General features: G+C 39.2%; 2 protein-coding genes across 3 annotated transcripts in view; both read right to left on the bottom strand.

Moving 5' to 3' along the window:
* The window catches only part of LOC108715130 (spectrin beta chain, non-erythrocytic 1), an 83,205-nt gene extending 72,087 nt beyond the window's left edge, over positions 1-11,118 (bottom strand). The window contains exon 1 of one of the 2 annotated variants that reach the window (XM_018259973.2): positions 10,937-11,118. The gene's annotated coding sequence lies outside the window, so the exon portion shown is untranslated. The remainder of the gene's footprint in view (positions 1-10,936) is intronic. The other variant, XM_018259972.2, reaches the window with a different exon arrangement.
* Positions 11,119-17,893: 6,775 nt separating this feature from the next.
* Positions 17,894-22,136, bottom strand: banf1.S (BAF nuclear assembly factor 1 S homeolog). Its single transcript, NM_001093845.1, is given in 3 exon segments — positions 17,894-18,457; positions 20,135-20,266; positions 22,068-22,136. Coding segments are annotated over 2 exon segments (273 nt in total). The 5' UTR covers positions 20,261-20,266; positions 22,068-22,136; the 3' UTR covers positions 17,894-18,310.
* Positions 22,137-22,160: the final 24 nt, after the last annotated feature.

Below are 22,160 nucleotides of genomic sequence, written 5' to 3'. Positions count from 1 at the left end.
TATATCTGTACTTGGCAAGAATTGGTAGGACGTCGACAGTAAAATAACATCAGTGCCCGGCCTACTGTATATTTTTTTTATCCCTTAAAGGAGAAATAAAGCCTAACTAAAGAAGTAGCTGGAAATGTTGTACATGATGTTTTGTGCTTCTGTACCAGCCCAAGGCAACCACAGCCCTTTAGCAGTAAAGATCTGTGTCTCCAAAGATGCCCCAGTAGCTCCCCATCTTCTTTTCTGCTGATTCACTGATTCACATGCTCTGTGCTGCTGTCACTTACTGAGCTTAGGGAGCCACTCACAATATACAGTACACATAGAATAGAAATGTCACAATATAAGGCTGATTAGTCATTAATACACATAATTACTACATGGCAGCACAGAAACCAGTGCAATTAGCATCAGAATTGAATAATCAGCAAACCTGTAGCATCAGCTTATATTACAGCCAGGGAAGGTCATTTTCTGCTGGATAATTAGTGACGAGCCCTAAGCTTAGCTTCTCAACAGCCAATCAGAGCCCACTGAGCATGTGAGTGTCACAGACTCTTTCCAAGATGGTGACCCCCTGTGACAAGTTTGAAGTCCTGGATCATTGCTGCTATTGACTATAAGCTAAAACATTCAAGATGCTTAATATGCAGTTAAGCAACAGTTGTAGATGCATGTCTTTGCACATTCTTTTCATAGGCAATGCAAGATTTGTATATACTCGGTCCATAATCTGCTGTCAAGTGTCCTTCCTACATTAGGCAGATCCTCAGAAGTGAAATATAATGGAAAGATACAGGGATCAAAGTGGAATTCCTTCTTGTTCATTGGGCTCATTTCCAGACAGTGAAAATCTTTTCTCTAATATAAACTTTGGTATATTCAGAATGCAGAACAGAGCAAGTTGCTGCCAGAAAGTTTTCTTAAATGCTCTGGTCAATATAAGTCTCATAACTCTTAAATAAACAATAGTTAATAAGAAGCTGGAATTTTAAAATAATGAAAGGTTTATCATTTGTGACTTCTAATATCCCTATGTGTCACAATGGCAGCTTCTGTGTGTTTATGTATCGGTCAAAGAATTCTGCGGGTACTTCTGCTTATTTTCTGGTGCAGGGAATGCATTTTTTTGTACAAAATGTTATAGTTTGTATTCACTGGTGACTATAGCTTGAAGTGGAACCACTTGGCCAATCAACAGCATGCATGAAATAGCAGATACAGCCCTGCACAACTATTATGTATAGGACAATATAAAGGAGAAGTGAGCACCCATAAGTATTCACTCCATTTGACAAAAGTTGAGCGAGTTCAATACTGGCACCCTCATGCATTGCACTAAAAGGAAACGGATGAGTAAAGGCAGCCCATTCTTTAATATCTGTTTGAACTCACTGCACCGCATGTAAAGCCCAAATGCAGGGGAACGCATGACCTAAAGCTGGTATGTAAGAGCCCTTAGTAAATCAAGACGATAGAATGTTGCTTAGATGGAAAGTAACACACAGAAATAAGAAAATGCAAAGTATGCATAGAATTTCCCATAAAGAAAACAGTTTGGAATTCTTCAAGTGGTTAAGTTTTGACTGCATACATATGAGTAACTCCTATCTAAAGAAAAATAATACCTTCTTATACAAACTGGAAAAGATTCACAAAGAGTGAAGCTACTTAAGCAAATGGGTAATTAGAGCCTTCATTACGGGCAGCAGACTCCATGCCTTAATCTTTCAGCAGCCCCCCTCAACCTTTATTAAACTGCCCATAGATGTAAAGATTTTTAAAAGATCTGATCGTCATCGTGAGACCACGATTATCTCAAAACGATCGTACGAATTGTCCATCAACTAAAAAAGCCATTTGCCAGGAAAACAAAGGGGAGCTGCCTGCTTGTCCCTGCAAACATAGATACATTGCACTGGCGCCGATAACGTTTTTTTTATCCTGGTTGATCAATTTTCGGACAGATGTCAGACGAAAAATGGCAAGATGTACGATCGTTCAAATCCCACTAACTTGCACGATAATTTGAAGGATTGGTCGGACTTTACCAAAAATCGGTCATTCAGCAAGACAAATCTTTGCGTCTATGGGGAGCTTTACACACCAATGAATGGATTTTCTGCAGATTACTGCTTTTGGTGCCAAATTCTCAGTGATTCCTATCAGGCCCGGACTGGCAATCTGTGGGTTCTGGCAAATGCCAGAGGGGCTGCTCTAAGGTCCCATAGACCCTCACTATTTAGTGGGCTGGTGGAGGACTATTTGGGCCTCTGAGTTCTTGAATTGCGAGGGCCTATTTTGACTCCCAGTCAGACCAGATTCCTATAGAGAAGTTTTGGAAAGAAATGAGATCACAGTAACTGCTGGTGTACAACCGTGGCACTGCTACCAAGAGTATATAGAGAATATAGGAAGGCCAGTATTTTTTTCCAGAAAAGGTGGCAACTGTAGGAGTGAGGGGGGCGCCATTGGTGGAGCAGCCTCAGGCTTCGAGAGGCAGGCCTGGACTGGTAGTCAAAATAGGCCCTGCCATTCCAAGTACACAGAGGCCCAAACAGCCCACTACCAGCCCACTATATGGGAACCATACAGCAGCCCCTCTGGCATTTGCCACAGATTGCCAGTCCAGGCCTGGCGAGGGGGATAGAATTGCCCCTGGCTGTAGCGTAATGTAGATAATGTCGATTTCATTATCACTTTAAGGGGCTGATTTATCAAAGGTCGAATGTTAGAGTTTTTTTTTAACCTCAAATGAACTCGAATGACCTCAAAATTTGAATAGTATCTTATTTAAGAAAAACCTCAAATGTCTAAAACTCGAACGAATATTACCGACCCAAAAACTCGAATTTGACTAAACTTGATTCGAGTTTTTCCTCTGCCATTGACTTCTGCATGAACTCGGCAGGTGTTAGGTGACGAATAGTTGAATTTGAGGTATTCCCAATGTCCAAGTATGATAAATCTCTAATTCAAATTTGGATTATTTCCAACTCGAATTTATGAGTTTTTACCAAAAACCCATCTAAAATTTAAATTCAAATTTTCAATTCAAACCTTAATAAACCTGCCGCTAAGACTTAGATGGTATAGAGGGAGAGGCCATATATAATAAGACAACAGTACAATATCCAGCTAATCTTGTAAGCAAAACAAAAATCATCATGGAGGTTTAACACATAGGGGCAGATTTATTATTCTTATAGGGTCCAATTGAAAATTCGAAATTTTTTTATGGTCAAAACTGTCAAATTCGACTAGGGAGTTATTCAAATTTGATATTTGATTCAAGTTTTAAATACATTTTAATTAGATTCATGAGATTTATTATACTCTGGCCCTTTAAGAACCTCAAATTCGACTATTTGCTACCGAAAACCTGACGAATTGCTGTTTAAGTCAATGAGAGAGGTCCAGGGATCAATTTTGAGTTGTTTGCAGCCTTCCTGACATTCAAGTCAAGAAGATACTCTAATTCAGTTTTTAAAATTCGAATTTGATTCAAATTCGATTCGAGTTTTCTGGTCGATTCCATTCACCCGAGTTTAACATTTTTTTTTTTTCTTTAATAAATTTGATTGGTTGAATTTCGAATTTATGGGAGTTTAGGGGAGTATTTAAAAACTTACATGATTTTGAAATTTGACCTTTGATAAATGTGCCTCCCAGTATAAAATTGTATAAACACCTATGTGTTTTTGTTTGCATTGTTTTTTCGGTTATAATAAAGTGCTTATTTTGAAGGGGAAGTTTACTTTTAGTTTTAAATATGCAAAACCAAAGCACCATAACGCTCATCTCTTAGCCTGAGAATCAAAAACAATATAACTGTGGAAAGTCATGGGAAGGCCCTGGAGGGGTTTCTAATAATATATCTATACCTAAATGAGCCTTCATCCACTGGATTTTTACATTATTTTTTAATTTTTTAGTTTAGCTTTCAGCAACAATTCCATGCAGTATTACATACAGATATAAAAAAAAATTCAAAATTGTAATTGATTGATTTTATAAGACAAAATTGTACTTTAAAATGCGTTCTCTCTAGTCCAATAACATATTGCGTCTATACAAAGTAGCACAAACCAGGGCATTATTTTCCTTAAATCCACATTATTGCTTCAGCTTGATATTGCATGGGTTTCTTTGTCACAATTGTTTGAATTAGAGAAATATTCAGCATCAGTAGTTACAGGAACAAGGGCTCCAACTTTGCTTTATAACCTTTTGTGCAGTTAAGCATATTAAATAGTCAGACAATTGAAACAAAAGGGTCTGCTTCATACGGAGAGATTTGCAAAAGCTACGGGGGAGACAAATCTATTCTAAAAAGCTGCACACTATGCAAAACCAACTGACTGCACATGCAAGAGAATGATATAAAGTTGAATTTATAGCTGCAGTTGCACAATCTGTTTAGACGGCTACAATACAACTGGCCATGCTAGTGTAAGGCCCTATTCTCTAGTTCCGTTTGTTCAGGCCAGTTGTATCCATGATTGGATGGAAGCCTCCCCAGTGTGTTGGGCTTACAGACGGTCCAAAACTCAGGAGCCTCCAGGCTGTCTAGTCTAAATACAAGGCAGGATAGTTACAAAACATTAAGTGCAGGATTTACTCCAAAAATAGATTGGTAGTGAAATTAAGGAACAGGTTGCATGTTAGAGTAACAATCCAGTCATTAGTAGAAATTATTGATCACCGAATCCAGGATTCGGTTCGGGATTTGTCCTTTTTCAGCAGGCCAAATCCTTCTGCCCAGCAGAACCGAATCCTAATTTGCATATGCAAATTTGGGTCGGGAGGGAAATCGAGTGACTTTTTGTCACTAACGAAGAAAGTAAAAAATGTTTTCCCCTTACCACCTCTAATTTGCATATGTAAATTAGGATTCAGCATTCAGCCGAAATCTTTCATATAGGATTCAGGGGTTCGGCCGAATTCAAAATAGTGGATTCGGTGCATCCCTAGTAGAAATACATCTGAGGACTGTGCCTGGACAATGTGCCTCCTTTTGTATGATACACAATATTCTTTGCATTAGTTACAGCCACATAAATCTCAACAATCAGTCCTCTCACAATAGTAATCATATATTATTCAAATTGTAATAAACAGAGTAACTGAGACCTTTTACTCAAGCCATGGCAGCTAAAGTATTGGCAAACTTTTCTTTCATTTATAGGACAAAACATGGAAGAATATTCCTGAGTTGTATGGAACTATAAGTTATATATATTATATGTTAATCCTTTATCCAGAACCCTCCAAATTACATGAATGCCATCTTCCATAGAGTCCTATTTAAAAAAAAATGTAATTATTTCCTTTTTCTTAATGGTTATAAAACAATACAGTGTACTTGATGGTAAGTAATCTGAGTCAATGGGAGATGTCCTGGGATCAATTTGGAGTTGTTTTCAGCCTGGCTGACATTCAATTTTTTTTCTAGAAAAAACTTGAATCAAGTTTTTAAAACTCAAATCGAATTTGTTTCGAGTTTTCAGGTTGATTAAATTCACCTGAGTTTAAAACATTAGATTTTTTAATACATTTTGATTGGTCGAATTTCAAGTTTATGGGAGTTTTTAAAAACTTACATGATTTTGAAATTTGACCTTTGATATATATATATAATACACAAAAGCCATGAATATCCTGTAAATTATATTCTTATAAACGGTGAGTTCTGATGTCATCAGTTATAAACGGTGAGTTATGATGTCATTTCTGTCACATGACTCAATGAAATTTGTGTATTATAATAAATAAAGTACCCCCAGTTGCAAAATATGAGGATATTAGAAGTTACCTCGGAGTTCCATGACCTGTATAAAAACACTCGGCCTTCGGCCTCGTGTTTTTATATGGTCATGAAACTCCTCGGTAACTTATAATATCCGTATATTTTACAAGAGGGGCTACTTTATTCACTATATATTAAATACTAAGCAGCCACACTCGAATCCAGACTTCACTGAATCAAATCGGGTGCAGGGTCAAAAGCCATATGTATAAATTTATTCAAAGACCCGCACATCATTTCTGTGATTAGTCAATTTTTATTGTGCATATCACACATCCGACATTTCGGCCCACATTAGGGCCTTTTTCAAGGATGAAAAAGGCCCTAATGTGGACTGAAACATTGGATGTGTGATATGCACAATAAAAATTAACCAATCACAGAAATGGTGTGCGGGTCTTTGAATAATTTTATATATATAAATTTTATATATATATTATGAACATTCTATAACATATTTACAGGTAAACTACCCCTTTAAATGCTTTTGCCAGTGTTATCCACAAAGAATGCATTAACTGACACTTGGGTTCTCATAGTCAAAAATTGTATTCTCTCTCTTTTTTTTTTTTTTTAATGACATTTGAAACGTGCAATATTTCTATTAGTGTCAAATGGGTGATTTCTAATAAAAGCAATATGTATTTTTGGAATTGTGACCTAATTTTATTAACACAATCATCACATCTAAAATGGAAATGGGTCATATTGTAATTATGCTGTACTCCCAGTTACCTTTTTTTGGTGCCATAACCCTTAAGTCCCTTTCATACTAATAGCAATACTCCTGTACAAGACACATTTCTGTCTTAACTTTGTTGATCCTAATTTTAATCATTTTGCTACCATTCTGAAAAAATGCCAACTCTTATAATTCTTAGAATGTGAAAGTGAAACTTTGTTGGTCCTATAGAAATCAAGTTTTTGAGACACTTAAAGGAGAAGGAAAGCTACAGAGGCCGTTTAATGCCAATAGATTAACCACAATACTGCAAGCTATACCACTATATTTATGCTGCAGAAGCTCTCTGTTTGTTTAGGATAGCAGCTGCCATATTAGGTGTGACACCACTTTATGCCTAGTCTCTCCCTGCTCACTCAGATTACAGCAGGGAGGGAGGAGGGGAGAGGAGCAAACTGAGCATGCTCAAGCCCTAGCCCTGGCGTTTTAAGATGAAAACAGTTAGTCTGATACAGAAGCCCATGAGTACACAATAGAAGGAAAGAAATGTGATGTTTCTTTTGACAGAGGACTCAGAGCAGCATTACTTTGAGGGGTTACTGGTGTATTTATATAGACCTTTCTGATAAAGCTTACTTACTTTTAGCCTTTCCTTCTCCTTTAAGGATCTTAAGATAACGTCTAAAAAGTGGTTCTCATTGGCAATCCTGTGATTGTTAATTGTAGGTTGCGTATGTAACTTTTTCTGTAGAATGCCAGTGATGCAATGTTATAGCTACCTTGTGTGCCAGAATGTATATAAAATATAACAAAAGGAGGGGCATTAACCAAAGCTTAGGAATATGCCAATATGGAAGGGATGTAGGGTGCACGAAGTCCACAAGGTCGGCATTCCTTTGATTAGTTCAGAGGTTATAAACTTCTGTGTATTTTAGTTGTTCCATGAAGCAGCTGTTACACAATGAGACGTATACACTACAACTCAAGTTCACCCATGTTGTAAATATTCTATGTTTGGCTAGTCTAAAATGACAGGTTTATCACCATGTGCCATGAGAAGTCTCCTTTTAGCCATAACATTTTGTGCCCTTGATGCTTCTGTTTGAGCAGCCAAGATGTATTCATATAGTTGTATCCAGTTTCACTTTTGTCATTGAATGCAGATATGTGCAGATTCATCCTAACAAATCCAGCAGTTATTCAACCTCATCTGCACTCACAAATAGTTCTAGCCTAATATAATATTCAAAGCCTACGTAAGGCAGTGTACAGATTACAGAATACTGTGGATAAAGAGTTATTGTAGCTTTTTTGCAATACAGAGAAGGAAATAGACAGACCAGGGGTTAGATATTTTTGGAGCCAAAGTCATAGTAGGAAGGGCAAAGAAGATACTACCCTATAAAGGTGTTGTCATGGTGCAATTATGCCAGTGCAATCATCCTTTGCCCCAAGGGGTTTTGCGCCAAAAGGCTTTTCATCTCCTTTCAGAACAGATTTTATGGACATCAAAACTTTGCGTTGTTCATGTGGATGTGTGAGTGTTAGGGAAATGTTACATCCAATTCATCCATATCTTATCATATGCCAGCATGCTGTTATTATGTATAGCTGTATTCCATTCTCCGTATTTCTTCCACTTTATCTTGGACTTAGTTCATCGTAGGGGCCATTCTCTGTTTCCACTTTAAGCATAGAAGTCTCCTGTAAGTATGTGGTTCATTAACCTTTGCTCTGCTTTGTGAGGGGTTTGCCCAGAACATATATCCAAAGATCCAGTGGTATGTCCCGAAAGAGTACTCTACTCAGGAGTGCTGACATGTTCTCCCAGTAAAGGACAATTATTGGGCAGTACCACATCAGGTGGGCCAGTGTGCCTCGCTGTTTGCAGCCGCTCCAACATCTGTCTGTTGTGTATGGGAACATGCAAATATAATATTCAGAGCAAGCTCACCAAATTTCGTTGTTGGCTTCTTCCACAGGTATTCTGTGTATAATACCCAATAGTTCAATGCATTCAGTAGTTTGTGGAACAAATCCAGGGCAGCAACTTGTCTGCAAAGTTCTTTATTGGGAAACTGAGTTACATGGCATGGGAACATGGCATTAAGTTTATCTGGGGTGTAGTACCAGTTAAGTAGGATTTTGACTATTTTTTTACTGTACATTAGAGCGTATGAGTATAGCTCTGAGAAACTGAGCAGCTTCTTATTATACCACTTAAAGTGGTTACACTTGAGCTGCTTTTAGACCTGCCTACACAGTGATTTAGCCACACACAGAAGGCCTAATTGCATTCATGTGATCAATTGGTTTTTGATGCCTTCTGAATTGCACAATCTTCCTCCAGTTCAACTGGGCAGATAGTAAAGCTGGCCATACATGGGCCGAATAAAAGCTGCCGACAGACAGACAGAGTCAGCAGCTTATTGGCTGTGTGAGGGACCATCCGACGGACTTCCCCGATCGATATCTGGCCGAAAGTCGGGCAGGCATAAAAATCCCCTCGGATCGCATCTGTTCGTTGATGCGGTCCAGTGATCCAATATTCCTATCATTATGGTCCATTGGGGACTAGGGCCCACGATAGGGTTGCCACCTGGCTGGTATTTTACTGGCCTGGCCGGTAAAAATGATGGTTGATCTCAATATTATTAATAGGCAAAAAAGTTAAACATATAGGAAGGCCGGTATTTTTTTCCAGAAAAGGTGGCAACCCTAGCCCATGATTGGATCAGCCTGAAGTCGTCCACCTCAAGGTGGGCATATCGGGGAGAGATCCGCTCATTTGGTGATCTCTACTGTATATGTATGGCCACCTTAAGGCAACCTATTAACAAGACTTTCATTTTGTGTGATCAGCAGTTTAAATAACACAATGAGATTTCCATTCACCAATTTCCAAAATAGAATTGAAGAATCTAGCCCTCAATACATCATTTAAATAGACTAAACAGCATATACAATGCTAAGTAACTATCTTTACAACTCTTTTTTCCACTTTTCTTCATGTATTAGAGGCCAGGTTTCTTTTATCAGGACAAACAGTGAGGGGGGGCTAGACAAACGATACTCTGTCTTCATGAGCTGTATAAACAGATGCTTGATCCTTCTGACCATGTGTGTGTGTGTCTTTGTGCAGAGCTATGGCTGAAATGTTCAAACAAAGGCTTCAGCTGAACTAACAATCATGTACACACTTCTGCCTTCCAGTTGTCAATGAACCTTAATTCCCTTTCCCTATACTAAACAAATACATTAATTAGGTTAGTTACTGACAATATAAAGCCACACATTTCAACCAATTTATTAATTACAGACCACCATATTAAAATAAAAAACGTTGGTATTCATTAAGCATTTATAGACGGATATGTACTGTATATCCAGTAGCCTTTGCAACATTACTTTCTCAAACAGGGCCCTCTTTTTCATTTCATATTTTACCCCTATGACTCCTTGGATTTTATCAATGAAGCTTCTAAAAATCCACCCTATTCAATATACTGGAGATGCACTCAACCCTTGCTCAGAAATAGTTTTTTCCCTATCTTTTTAAAGATTGTAAGCTCTGAGGCACACATGCTTTCTTGCATGTTTATATATTCTCTTTGTGTTCTAACTCTTTTGTGTGCCTGTAATTTGTGGATTGGCTACATGGGAACACTGAGATACTATAGAAATGCACATAGTAACTGTACATACAGTAGCTCCAGACACAGTACTGATCAATCTGTGTTCCACCTGATGGAAAAGACTAGTAGAACGACTACTATACGACTGTTTCATCAGAGGTGGAAAGTGTCCTCCCCAGTCATATAATCTGGTTCTTACAACGATGAAAAAGGCAAGAATTTATGAAAAAATATCAGTACAAATATTCTCCTTGCTGGTGAAAATGAAATAATGAAATGGATAATAATGTGTGTTACATAAGCTACAGCAGTCACAGGCTTGCACTGATCACTAAGCTATAATTAATATATATACGCACACATACACACACCACAAATGCATATGCACACATATAGAACATGTAATATAAATACGTAAGAATGTGTATTGTGTGCAAGAAAGAAATTCTAATCTACTTGTATTGGAACTGTGATATACACAAGACTGGCAACATGTAGAAATGATTAAACACAGGTAAAATAGGTTTAAAACATCGATCAATGAAAATCAGTGAGGAGGGGGTACATTTAATTCCATATTGTTTCCCCATTAATAATACTGATTCCACTCAGACAAAAGCAGTTTAACCTGGTAACGTTCATGGTCGTCAATAAACAGCAATAGTGAAGATTTCCAGGTCGGCACCAGCCAGACCAAGGCGTGAGAAATAAGGAAACAAAATACCTTCAATTTGGCATCACTGAAGAATAAATATCAACACATGTGAGCAAGGCCACTGGCTTTTTGTCAAAGGATGGAATAATAAAATGAAAACGTACCTTATCAATGAAGAAAGAGATGGAGTGTGGTTACTGAGCAGAGGGAAGGTATACGGAGACATGTATCCTAGAGGAATGGTTCTGCAACATTACAATTCATGAGAAAGAAAAAGAAGAATCACAATGATACAAGCAGAGCTGTGTATGAAGCGGTACAGAAGCAAAGCAGAGGGAGGGATTGAATGAATCAGATGTCACAGATTCTATAGAAAGGATAAGGGGGAGGGCCGCTGTGAGGATGAAGAGGGATGGAGAGGGAGGAAGAGGGATAGAGAGAGAGGGAGGGAGGGAAAGAAAAATGGGGAGAAGATGAGGAATAGAAACAGTGGGAGAGAAAAAGGAATGAAGGAAAGGAATACAGAATAAATACACAATTAGACACAGCTTGTGTATTGTATGGAAATGTGTGTGTGCGTTTATTTGTCGTATTCTTGCAGGTTCACATACAAACATGCCTGTGTGTCTGATCATATTTATCTGATTACAGACATGTACAACACAGTAGCCATGTTACACAGCACTTCACTGACAAACAAAGGACCATAAGAACTGCTATATGGGCTAATACTTATTCTGTATATACTTACATCATATACATATACAGTAGTCTCTTTATTTTGAGTCTTGTGATTCCAATACCAAAGATCAAGTTTATAGGTTTCTTCAAATCTAAATTGGATGGCAATTGGGCAATCCGACTTTCCCCAAAAGTCTTTATTTGTCTTTACATCTACTGGTTTAGTTACATTTTTCTGTATTTATCTATTAATGCTATTATTGTTTGAAAATGTCATGCCATTTGCAGCACATCCTCTAAGTCTGCTTGATATATGCCGTCATACTCATTTTTCTTGTTTATATGAAAATCATATAAATATTTAAAACACAGAGTATTATATTGAGCATAGTTGGCCATACACTGGCTGTTTCTCTATGAGAAAGACCATTTGATCCATGGGCTGAATGGACAGATACTATATGCAGATACTACAGGTACTACAGGTGTGTGTGGCTAATAATCCCTATTGCTCTTATTGAGACATTGGAGCTGCGACTCCTCTCTGCTTCTGTATCTGCCAATGGAGAGAAGCCAACACTGAAAAACTCAGACCAACTGAATGTTTGCTAGCGCTAGTTTTTGAAATGTGTAAAGTTACACAGTTATTTGTTAAAATTGTAAAGATTTAGTTCAACCATAAAGTATTCAAGTAGAAAATAAAATAGAAGTATCAATGATGAGTTAAAAATCATAGATATAAAAAAAGAAACATTATTCAAGATGTGCCTTTGAAACAAAGCAGCTCATGTATTCAGCATCTAATTCACACGTTCTCGGTGTGACAAGGAAAGTACTTCTGGCTCAAACCTTGTGGCGGCATTTGGTGTAAAATAACAACTGGCCTTATTTTAGATTTAGCTGTAAACACAAATTGTCAAATGCTTCTTTTTTTTCTATGATCACACGCTCCTGTATTTGTGCAGGTGAGGCAAGGTGGCCGGCCAGGTTGCCCAGGTAGCTTGGCTTGGCACTGGCTATGGTGGCATATGTCTCTTTGTTTTCCGCCAGCAGGGGCAGGGATTTTGTTATGGTAAACAAGATGTTGGTTTTTTAAAGTAACTCTGATTGCACTGTTCTTAAAGGGGAAGGAAACCTAGTCGGCACAAACCCCCCACCCCCCCTCCCGTTTGTTGCCCCCCCCTCCCCCCTGGCCTACCCGTCCCGCTGGGCAAATGCCCCTAACTTGTTACTTACCCTTCTGCGCAGGTCCAGTCCAGGGAGTTCACGACGCCATCTTCTTCCACGCGATCTTCTTCCTGCTTTAACCGGCGTTTTGGCACATGCGCAGTAGGATCATTTCACCGGTACGGATCTACTGTGCATGTGTCAAAAGTCACACGCATGCGCAGTAGATCGTACCGGCGAACTGATCCTACTGCGCATGCGCCGGTCAAAGCAGGAAGAAGATCGCGTGGAAGAAGATGTCGTCGGTGAACTCCATAGACTGGACCTGTGCAGAAGGGTAAGGAACAAGTTAGGGGCATTTGCCCAGCAGGACGGGTAGGCCAGGGGGAGGAGGGAGGGTGGGCAACAAACGGGAAGGGGGGTGGGGTTTGCGCCGATTAGGTTTCCTTCCCCTTTAAAGCAATCTTTCATTCTACAAAAATGATGTTAAGGGCCCTTACTCACGGGCGTTTAAAGCTGCGCTCCCCTGCGTTCCGCTTTTATGAGTTCAGCCGCAGAATATTTAGTTCATATTTAGGGTGCTTTATGTGGTAATGATACAAACAAAACGATGCTGAAAAGGCAATTTTCAGGTATTTCACCAAAACCACCAATTTTGGGTAAACCTTGCCACTCTGTAGTTTGGAGCAGAAAGCATGGGTACCCATTCTAGATTCAGGTAGAATATGTACTTTCCAAAAATATATGGTTTTGGGGGGTAAACATATTTCTGTGGTTTTACCCCATAAAAAATGCAGTCAATGTGTTTTTCAGTAGCTGAAGTAAAGTCCTGAACAATTTGGATGCACTAACTTCATATCGGTGTCTCTAAATGCCAGATACTTTGGTAAACCTATGCACAATGGGCATCAAACTGTTCAGTGGACCCCTGGCAATCATATTCAAGGTGCTTTTTCTTACATAGTAAGTTAGGTTGAAAAAAGACACACACCCATCAAGTCCAACCTTTGAACTCCATATTAACCTGCCTACCTACTAGTTGATCCAAAGGCAAAGAAAAGTACCTTGTCCGCAACCCGGACCCGTTGACCATCAAGAATCAGGAAGTGCTGTCATTGTAAACCGGAAGTCACATCATCGGAAGTAGGCGTGATCAGGAAAAAAAGGAGTAAAACAGGAAGTGCTATCGTAAACTGGAAGTGGCAAGTGGAAGTGACAAGTTGCCTAGGGCCCCCTTGTTTTATCGCTTCTTTTGGGTTATGCTAAGTTACTAAGAGCAGTAACCCATAGCAACCAATCAGCAGGTATCCTTTACTTGTCACTTGTTTAAAAGCAAACATCATATTGGTTGTTATGGGTTACTTGCCTTTTAATACATAACTTCATTTGTGTCTTTTTGTGTCAAATATTTGTAATTCCCAATACACACCAGTGCCTTTGCCCATTTGTTGGTCTCAGTTCTTGAGTTCCTCAGAGCTTTCCTGCTCTGGTTGATTGTCAGGTGCCCCGATCCTGTTCTACAATAGTTTGCTGCCTGACTTTACACTTCTTATCTATATCTTCGGGCTTCTCATTGAACTATTGCTCTTACTTTTCATATCCCAGTCCTTATCTACTGCTCCCAACTGCATTGAGCCCCTCGCAGTTCATTATACAAGATACAGTAGTTTCCCAATTAATCCCAGGCCAAGTGAAGACTCTCACTTATTGTACATATATATATGTACTTTGATTCGTGCGATTCGGCCAAAAAGACCAGTTGGTCTTTTTGAACTCGAATATCAAAGTTTTTCAAATTCAAAATTCCTACCTTGATAAATCTACCCCTAAATGATTAAACTAATTTAGCAGCCAGTATTGATGCACACATACTGTAGATGTTTAGCATTCTTATAAAATAGAAAAGTCCCTTTGGGAAAAACTCCAGGAACAAAAATCTCAGAAATGTTTACAAGTTCTCAAGCTGAGTTGAAACAAGTGACAAGTTCCAGGCACCTGTAACAACACGGGGTTTACATTGTAAAAATTATACGGTTTGTTTTAAAGGGTAATATAAGAAGTTATAGTGAAGGATTAAAGAGTTTTATATTCACAGCTAAAAGGTTTCCTGAGCAATAGACGAGACTAACTCTGGATTACCTGTACAACCAGACTCTAGTCCTGCAATTTTAAGATGTTTTTCGGTTCTAAAGAACAATAATAAATGCTATAAAATGAATGCATCAAGTTCATATCTGTGCAACAATATAATCAAACATCCCAGCATGGTTACTATTAACATTATTATTAATAATATGTATTTTTAGAAGAGATCTTTTGAAAGCAGAAAGATTGGGAGAAAGTTGGACAGACCGTGAGAGAGAGTTCCAGAGGAGGGGAGCAGCCCTTGCAAAGCCTTGAATGTGAGCATGTGAGGAGGTAATGAGAGAAGAGTTGAGGAGCAGGTCAGTATCAGAGGAGAGTAGTAAGCGGTTGGGTGAGTATATAGAGATGAGATCAGAGATGTAGGGTGGGGCAGAGTTATGAAGTATTTTGAATGTCAGGGTCATTAATTTGAATTCTGAAAAGGTAGCAGAAGCCAGTGTAGGGATTGGCAGAGAGACATTAAAACTGTGACCTTTTACAGTTTTACTCCCAATATCTACACACAGAGCTGCTGGAAATGGAGACAATAGTGATGGGCGAATTTGCGCCTTTTAGCTTCGCCGAAAAATTAGCGAATTTCCCGCGAAATTCGCGAAACGGCGAAAAATTAGCGAAACGTAGCCATCATCTCGTTTTTGACGCCAGCGCCCGTTTTTCCGATGCCGGCGCCCGTTTTTGACACCGGCGTCCGTTTTTCGGAAAATTTTTTTTGACGCCAGCGAATTTTTCCCGCGAATTCGCGCCTGCCGAATAAATTCGCCCATCACTAGGAGACAACCATCGGATGCTCATGTCCTAGGAGTTTGGGGTGTGCAGTAGAAGTACTGGGGAGAAGAGATCTTCAAGCCTTGAATAAAGGTTGGTTGCTGCATAGGACAGTGGCACCAAATGAAGTGAGTGTAATAAAAGTCTTGTGTTATCAGCGAGAGATGAAGGTTCTTGGTAAGAAAGTGACGGGTAATACAGTCTAGTCGAGAGTATTATGGTGGCCATACACAGTAAGATTCACTCATTTTGTGTGGTCTTAAAACAAGCAAATCTTTCCCCCAGTGGGACCACCTTGGTTGGGTGATATTGTGCTAATACAATCGGCCCTAGGGCAAACAAGCCCCATAAACTCAATGATGAGGTCCTCAATCCAACAGAAAAATCAAGCCTGCCCGAACGATATATGGACGATTCTTGGGCAGATATCAGTCTAAAGGACCCGAAATCTGAGTGGGGCCACCTTAAGGTCCCCTACCACTCCTTAAAGAGTTTTTCCCCCCAACAAAATCAACAAAGGGCAATAATTGTGAACTGTGACTATACTGAATTACTGCGACTTTAAAGGCTTTTACTTACTGATTTTGTTGAGCCTCCCAGAGAAATTATGTAGAAGTACAGACACTACAATACATTTTATGCAATACCTGCACAGCCCCCTACCAGATGCTTATCCTCAATGCTATAGGTGAGTTGTATAAAGGTAAATTATTTGTGCAAAATTAGGCTCATTTATGACTTCAGAGGACAGAGACCTGCAACTGCCCCTGAGGAATTCTGTGCAGACTGTATATTCATTAGGGGAAGGCACATGGTGTAACTTGCCATTCAGAGGAGCAGAGTGCAGCATATTTTGGTCTTTCTGTATTGCTCTGCAAAGTACTTTTTATTTCAACTTGGAATATTTTTGAGTTAATCCTTAGAGACACATGAAATCCAGTAGTGCAAAGTCAAGACAAAAAAAACATTTTTTTTTGTCCATAATGCAACATTTTTCCCATAAATTTGCTGCAACAATTTGTCAAAACAGTTCACATTTTGACGCAGTTCGGGTGCAAGTTGGATCAGGCATTTCCTGAGTTTGCATTATTTCTGGATTGTTCCATAAAAAACGTGTTTGTTTCCGATTCATTTTGTGCAAGTCTGGTGCAACTATAGGTACAAACACCCTGTGGGAACCCCCAGATGTTCCAGGGTGCCTGTAGTTACAGTGTCCCCCAGCACCAATAGGAGCAGTTTTACAGGCAGGTTGGATGTAGCATTTACGTGTATTTGGACCTTAATGGACAACATTTTGTTGAACCACAACCACCCCCAACCCAAACTCTCAGTCCAATCTGCTGTGCCTACATACTTTATAAGCCCCTTGTCTGATGCAGGGCAGCTGCAATTGTATTTATTAAAGGAACCAATCAGCAAGTCAATATGGCATGAGGACAGGCCGATGGTGTAAGGACATGAAATTGACTAGATAGTAAAGACTGTCTGGGTTTCATGTCTCTGAAATGCACAAAGACAATTTGGACATTCAGGGTAAAACTGGTCTGTTCAGTTCAAACCAGACAGATAGAAATCCTACTCACAGCATTTACTTACTGTACTGAATTTGAGTTGGCCGCAGTCCGAGGCATGAAACATCATATTTATTAAAGGTACTTGCATCAAGATGCACTATTTGCACCTCTGTATAGTTGTACTTGGCACGGACTCCTTTTGCAAATTGATTAAAGTTACCGACGCAGGGGAACCCTGGAGTTACTGTCGGCTCCAAACCCCCAGGCCGCAGAAAATGTTCAGCTCTATTGCTTGTGATTCTTGTCTACATGCAACTGCAACAACATACACACATGACTGCATTGCAGCAGATGCAACTCCCACTGCAATTTAGGTGGAAAACACTTTGTTAGTTTCAATTGCTTCCAAAACTGCATTTTGCAAGTTGCAGTGCAGGGCAATAACAGCTGAGCTGGCCCAGGGTATCAGGTAAGTGATTATAATCACTGGGGCTGCCTAATATTTTGGCATCCCCCTCACAGTGATTACACCTTTAGTTCTCCATTAAAGAAATGAACTTTAAAAATAAAAATGGTGTCAGTATAAAGTGAAACCCGTATCCATGAATAACGAGAGGACAATAGTAGAACTGTATTGAGACAGACAAACTATACACAGAAACAGGTTTTGTTCTTTTCTGTGGGACATCAGGAAAATCTATGAACATGGGATCAGGTCTAGAAATCATTCATTTGTATTAAATATACGAACAGAGATAAAACAACGGTCTATACTGGGTTCTTTCATTTGTAATAATTATATGCATAGAACAAACTTTAACTCACTCCAAGATGCACAATATTCATTCAGATAAATGTTTATAGAAATGCTGAAACAGACAAATACAACATTGATGACATCTTCCCAAGAAAAATGCGTCAGCTCAATCCTTAGCATAGGATAAAGATAAAACCAGTTGCATTCGAGTGTATTTAAAATAAATAAAAGACGCCACTGAAATTCCTATTAAACTAAATATACAGAATAGAGAATATTGTGGCCGTTGCTACTACACATATAGAAGCATCAGATTGAATAATATCGAGGGATTATTTTATTGGAAATGGTCATCATGGATCATCTGTTATTTCTAAAATTGTTCATATGCCCATAGATTTCTTTCCTAGTCCAATAGAAATGTCTCAAACGTGGGCAAGTTGCTTGGCCTTCAAGATAATGATGCGTCTGGCAACCTTGTGTGGCTTTGGGGAGGCATCAGGAATACATTACAAAAAGGCATCACACCATTCTTTTAGGCAGCCGTAACAATCTCTAGACTGCTTGGCATTGGCAGAACAGGCATCTTTCAGCCACTCCTTGAAAAGCTCTTCATCCTTCTTCAAAACAAGAAACTGACCCAACACCACATAAGCCTAGAAAAGAAGCAGTTTGTCATTAATAGAAGAGCCCTTCATTAACTCATTAACACAAACTTTATATATAATTCTAGTGCATAAATATAGGGGGGCAGTCTCTGGAAATTTTTAGCCTCTTTTAGCCTTTGTAGATACTTAGGGGTATATTTATCAAAGAGTTAAAGACCACCACAGTCCTCTAAAGTGAAATTCCGCCAATCTCCATTCATTTCTATGGGATTTTTAAAAGAGTATTTATCAATGGGTGAAAGTGAAAGTTCATCCTTTGATAAAGACGCCTTTTAAAATCCCATAGAAATGAATGGAGAGTGGTGGAATTTCACTCTAGTGGACTGTGGTGGTCTCTAACTTCACTGTTTGATAAATATACCCCCATGTATTCCAGGTGTGGTCTAGCTAATAAATTATACCTGATCTTACTTATTCTAACTTCACATGATTAACTGTGCTTTTTATGCCATTAGCTGACTTTATTAAAAAAAAAAAAAAAAAGAATTAGGCTTTAGGTTGATCATTGGGGTATTTGACAGAGACCTAATGAATAAAGGCACTGGTTATGTGACTGGTTATGTGACTGGTTATGTGACTGGTTATGTGACTGGTTATGTTGGATATTGGTTTATAAAGAATTGCAGAATAACCTTTTTAACGTTCTTGTAATAGGAGAATAGAATTGTGTTTGAGTATCTTTATACTGTGTGACACAAGACAATATTGTAGTTTCATCTCTTTAGGGAATGGAGTATAAACAGAGAACACTGTGTACAACGCTGTGCTCCCTACTAGGGATGCACTGAATCCAGGATTCGGCCGAATACTTCTGCCCAGCCGAACTGAATTTGCATATGCAAATTAGGGACAGGGAGGGAAAATGTGTGACTTTAGTAAAAAATGTTTTCCCCTTCCCACCCCTAATTTGCATTGCATATTCGGGGGTTCGGCTGAATTCAAAATAGTGGGTTCAGTGCATCCCTACTCACTTTTATTTTGCAGGTGTTCTGTCAATTGCAACAAAAACTTTTCCTTTTCCCCCAGTGAAGACGCAACAGACAAGCCAGTCATTGGGACAGACAATAGAAACGTCAGGACATGTACAGTGATACCCACGAGATTAGTCCCCTTACAGAGAATATAAGGAAACCAATGGTTACAAATGAATTGCTCTATTGTTACACCGAGGGTGATGCACCTTTATGTTATGCTAATTCTAAGCAACTTTTCATTTGCCCTTCATTTTCTATATTTATAGTTTTTTAATTATTTGCCTTCTTCCTCTGACTCTTCAGCTTTCAAATCTGCATCACTGACCCCATCTAAAAAAACAAATGCTCAGTAAGGCTACACATTTATTGTTACTTTTTATTCCTCCTCTTTCTATTCAGACCTCTCCTCTTCATATTCCAGTCTCTTATTCACATCAGTGCCTGGTTTCTAGGGGAATTTGGACCCTAGCAATCCCATCACAAGCAGTGTCTAAAGCTGAATAATTTAATAGAAAATGAAAACCAATGGAAATTGAGTTAGAATATCTACATCATATTAAAAGTTAATTTAAAGAGAGCAACCCCTTTAAAGAGGTCACTACCCGAAGCTGAAGTGGCAATTCAAATTAAAAAGACAAATAAAAAAGCATTTCCTTTCAATTCTTCATTAATACTTTCCCATATCTTTTACCTTATCAAACCCTTTTTCCTCAAGCCTGCGCCCCAATGTGTCACCAATACCTGCCAGACATTGGACTGACTTTTCTCCCATTGGCTCTGCCACAAAGTCTCTGTGTTTTTGGGATGTTGATGACATTTTCACCTGAGATTTAAAAAAAAAAACAATTATTATGATTATACGAGGGTCCATAAGAACCTACATACGAATAGGCCTTTCAAAAACCCTTCATGAAGTCTACAAAGAATAACTGAATATATAGCAACAGATTTATTGGAATTATGTTTATATTTTCACAGTACCATCTGCTTTATTTAAAGGAGCAGTAACCCTGAGCAACCAATAAAAGCAAAAAAACAAACAGGTAGATATTCATAAATTATTAGATGAGATAAAGAAAGTACATGGGCATCAAGTAGAAAGTATTCACTGCACTGCTACGAAAAATGTCGCTCAACGTATTTGAAAATAGAAATTTGTTTTTGAGAACTCATCTAATGCGGTTTTCCCATGAGTCTCAAATGCACAAAATGTGTTTTAATCATCACGACTTGCAGTGGTTCTGTCTGTCATATGGATTAGTAAAACAATGATACATTGTGAAGTAGTCACAATTTGTACATATGATTTCTGGGTTCAAATCTAAACACGGATCATCATTTTTCCAGCCGCTCGTTGTTTGAGGTCACTGGAAACCATTCAGGCACGAGCTTGTCAGGCGACTGGTCATGGTGGGAAGGAAAAATTTGGCACTTTAGAAATTCAAAATTGCTCATTTTTTTGCAACATGAACCTAAATAAATAAACATTACATATAAATGTTTTTTTCTTTAAAATAGAAGTTTCCACACACTGAAGCTGGTCCTTCAGACGCCTAGAGGCCCTTTGAGTGATATTTTGGCAAAATGCTTTTGTGCATTCCTAGACATTACTGGAAGCCCAGTGTAAATGCCACATAGACTAAAGGCCACATAGACAGGCCAATAAAAGCTGCGACAGACAGACAGAGCCGGCAGCTTATTGGCCCATGTGTGAGGCCATCCGATGGGCTTCCCCAATCAATAAGTGCCTGAAATTGGGCAACATCTCGATCAGGCAGGTCAAAAAATCCCGTCAGATTCTGTGTGTATGCGGTTCCACGATCCGACCGTCCGTTTCAAATGCATTATGATCCGATTGTTGGGCCCTAGGGTCCACGATTGGATCAGCCCAACACCCCCCACCTCAATGATTACTGATGGTCAGCAGGTCGCGAATAAGGTACTTGCGGGTCAGGTAGCGGGTCCAAGCAGGTAAGAATGCGGGTTCGGGGTCCGGGTGGGATTGCAGGTCGGGTATGGGTTCCAAAAAAATAGACCCGCGCAGGACTCTAATTTGTGCTCTGATCAACTTCAGTCTCTCTTTACTGCTGTACTGCAAGTTGGAGTGATATCGCCCCCTCCCTTTCCCCCCAGCAGCCAAACAACAGAACAATGGGAAGGTAACCAGATAGCAGCTCCCTAACACAAGATAACAGCTGCCTGGTAGATCTAAGAACAACACTCAATAGTAAAATCCAGGTCCCACTGAGACACATTCAGTTCCATTGAGTAGGAGAAACAACAGGCTGCCAGAAAGCAGTTCCATCCTAAAGTACTGGCTCTTTCTGAAATCACATGACCAGGCAAAATGAGCTGAGATGCACCTACACACCAATATTACAACTAAATACACTTGCTGCTTCAGGAATGACATTTTATATTGTACAGTGTAGTCAATTAGAAGTAAGACTAAAGCTGTCAGCACTACAATTCCACTCAGTCAATGACTCAGCTCAGTTACGTCACGTATTGATTGAGCAAAAGGTAAAGATGTCACTTTCACTCGCTCTTATTTGTGCCATTATTTAGTCAGCGGATCTAAATCTAATCGTGTTCATTAACATCCAATGTCAATCACAACTCACAATTTTCACGTCTTTCCGCCAACTGCCCCCGAACACTCAAGTTCTTCTCTCTCCCTCCAACCGGAAGTGCTAATGCGGGAAACACCTCACTGT

Source organism: Xenopus laevis, chromosome 4S (genome assembly GCF_017654675.1).
Source record: "Xenopus laevis strain J_2021 chromosome 4S, Xenopus_laevis_v10.1, whole genome shotgun sequence".
NCBI classification, from domain to species: Eukaryota; Metazoa; Chordata; class Amphibia; order Anura; family Pipidae; genus Xenopus; species Xenopus laevis.
The sequence above is the reverse complement of the archived record's forward strand: the minus strand, read 5'-3'. Positions and strand labels throughout refer to the sequence as shown.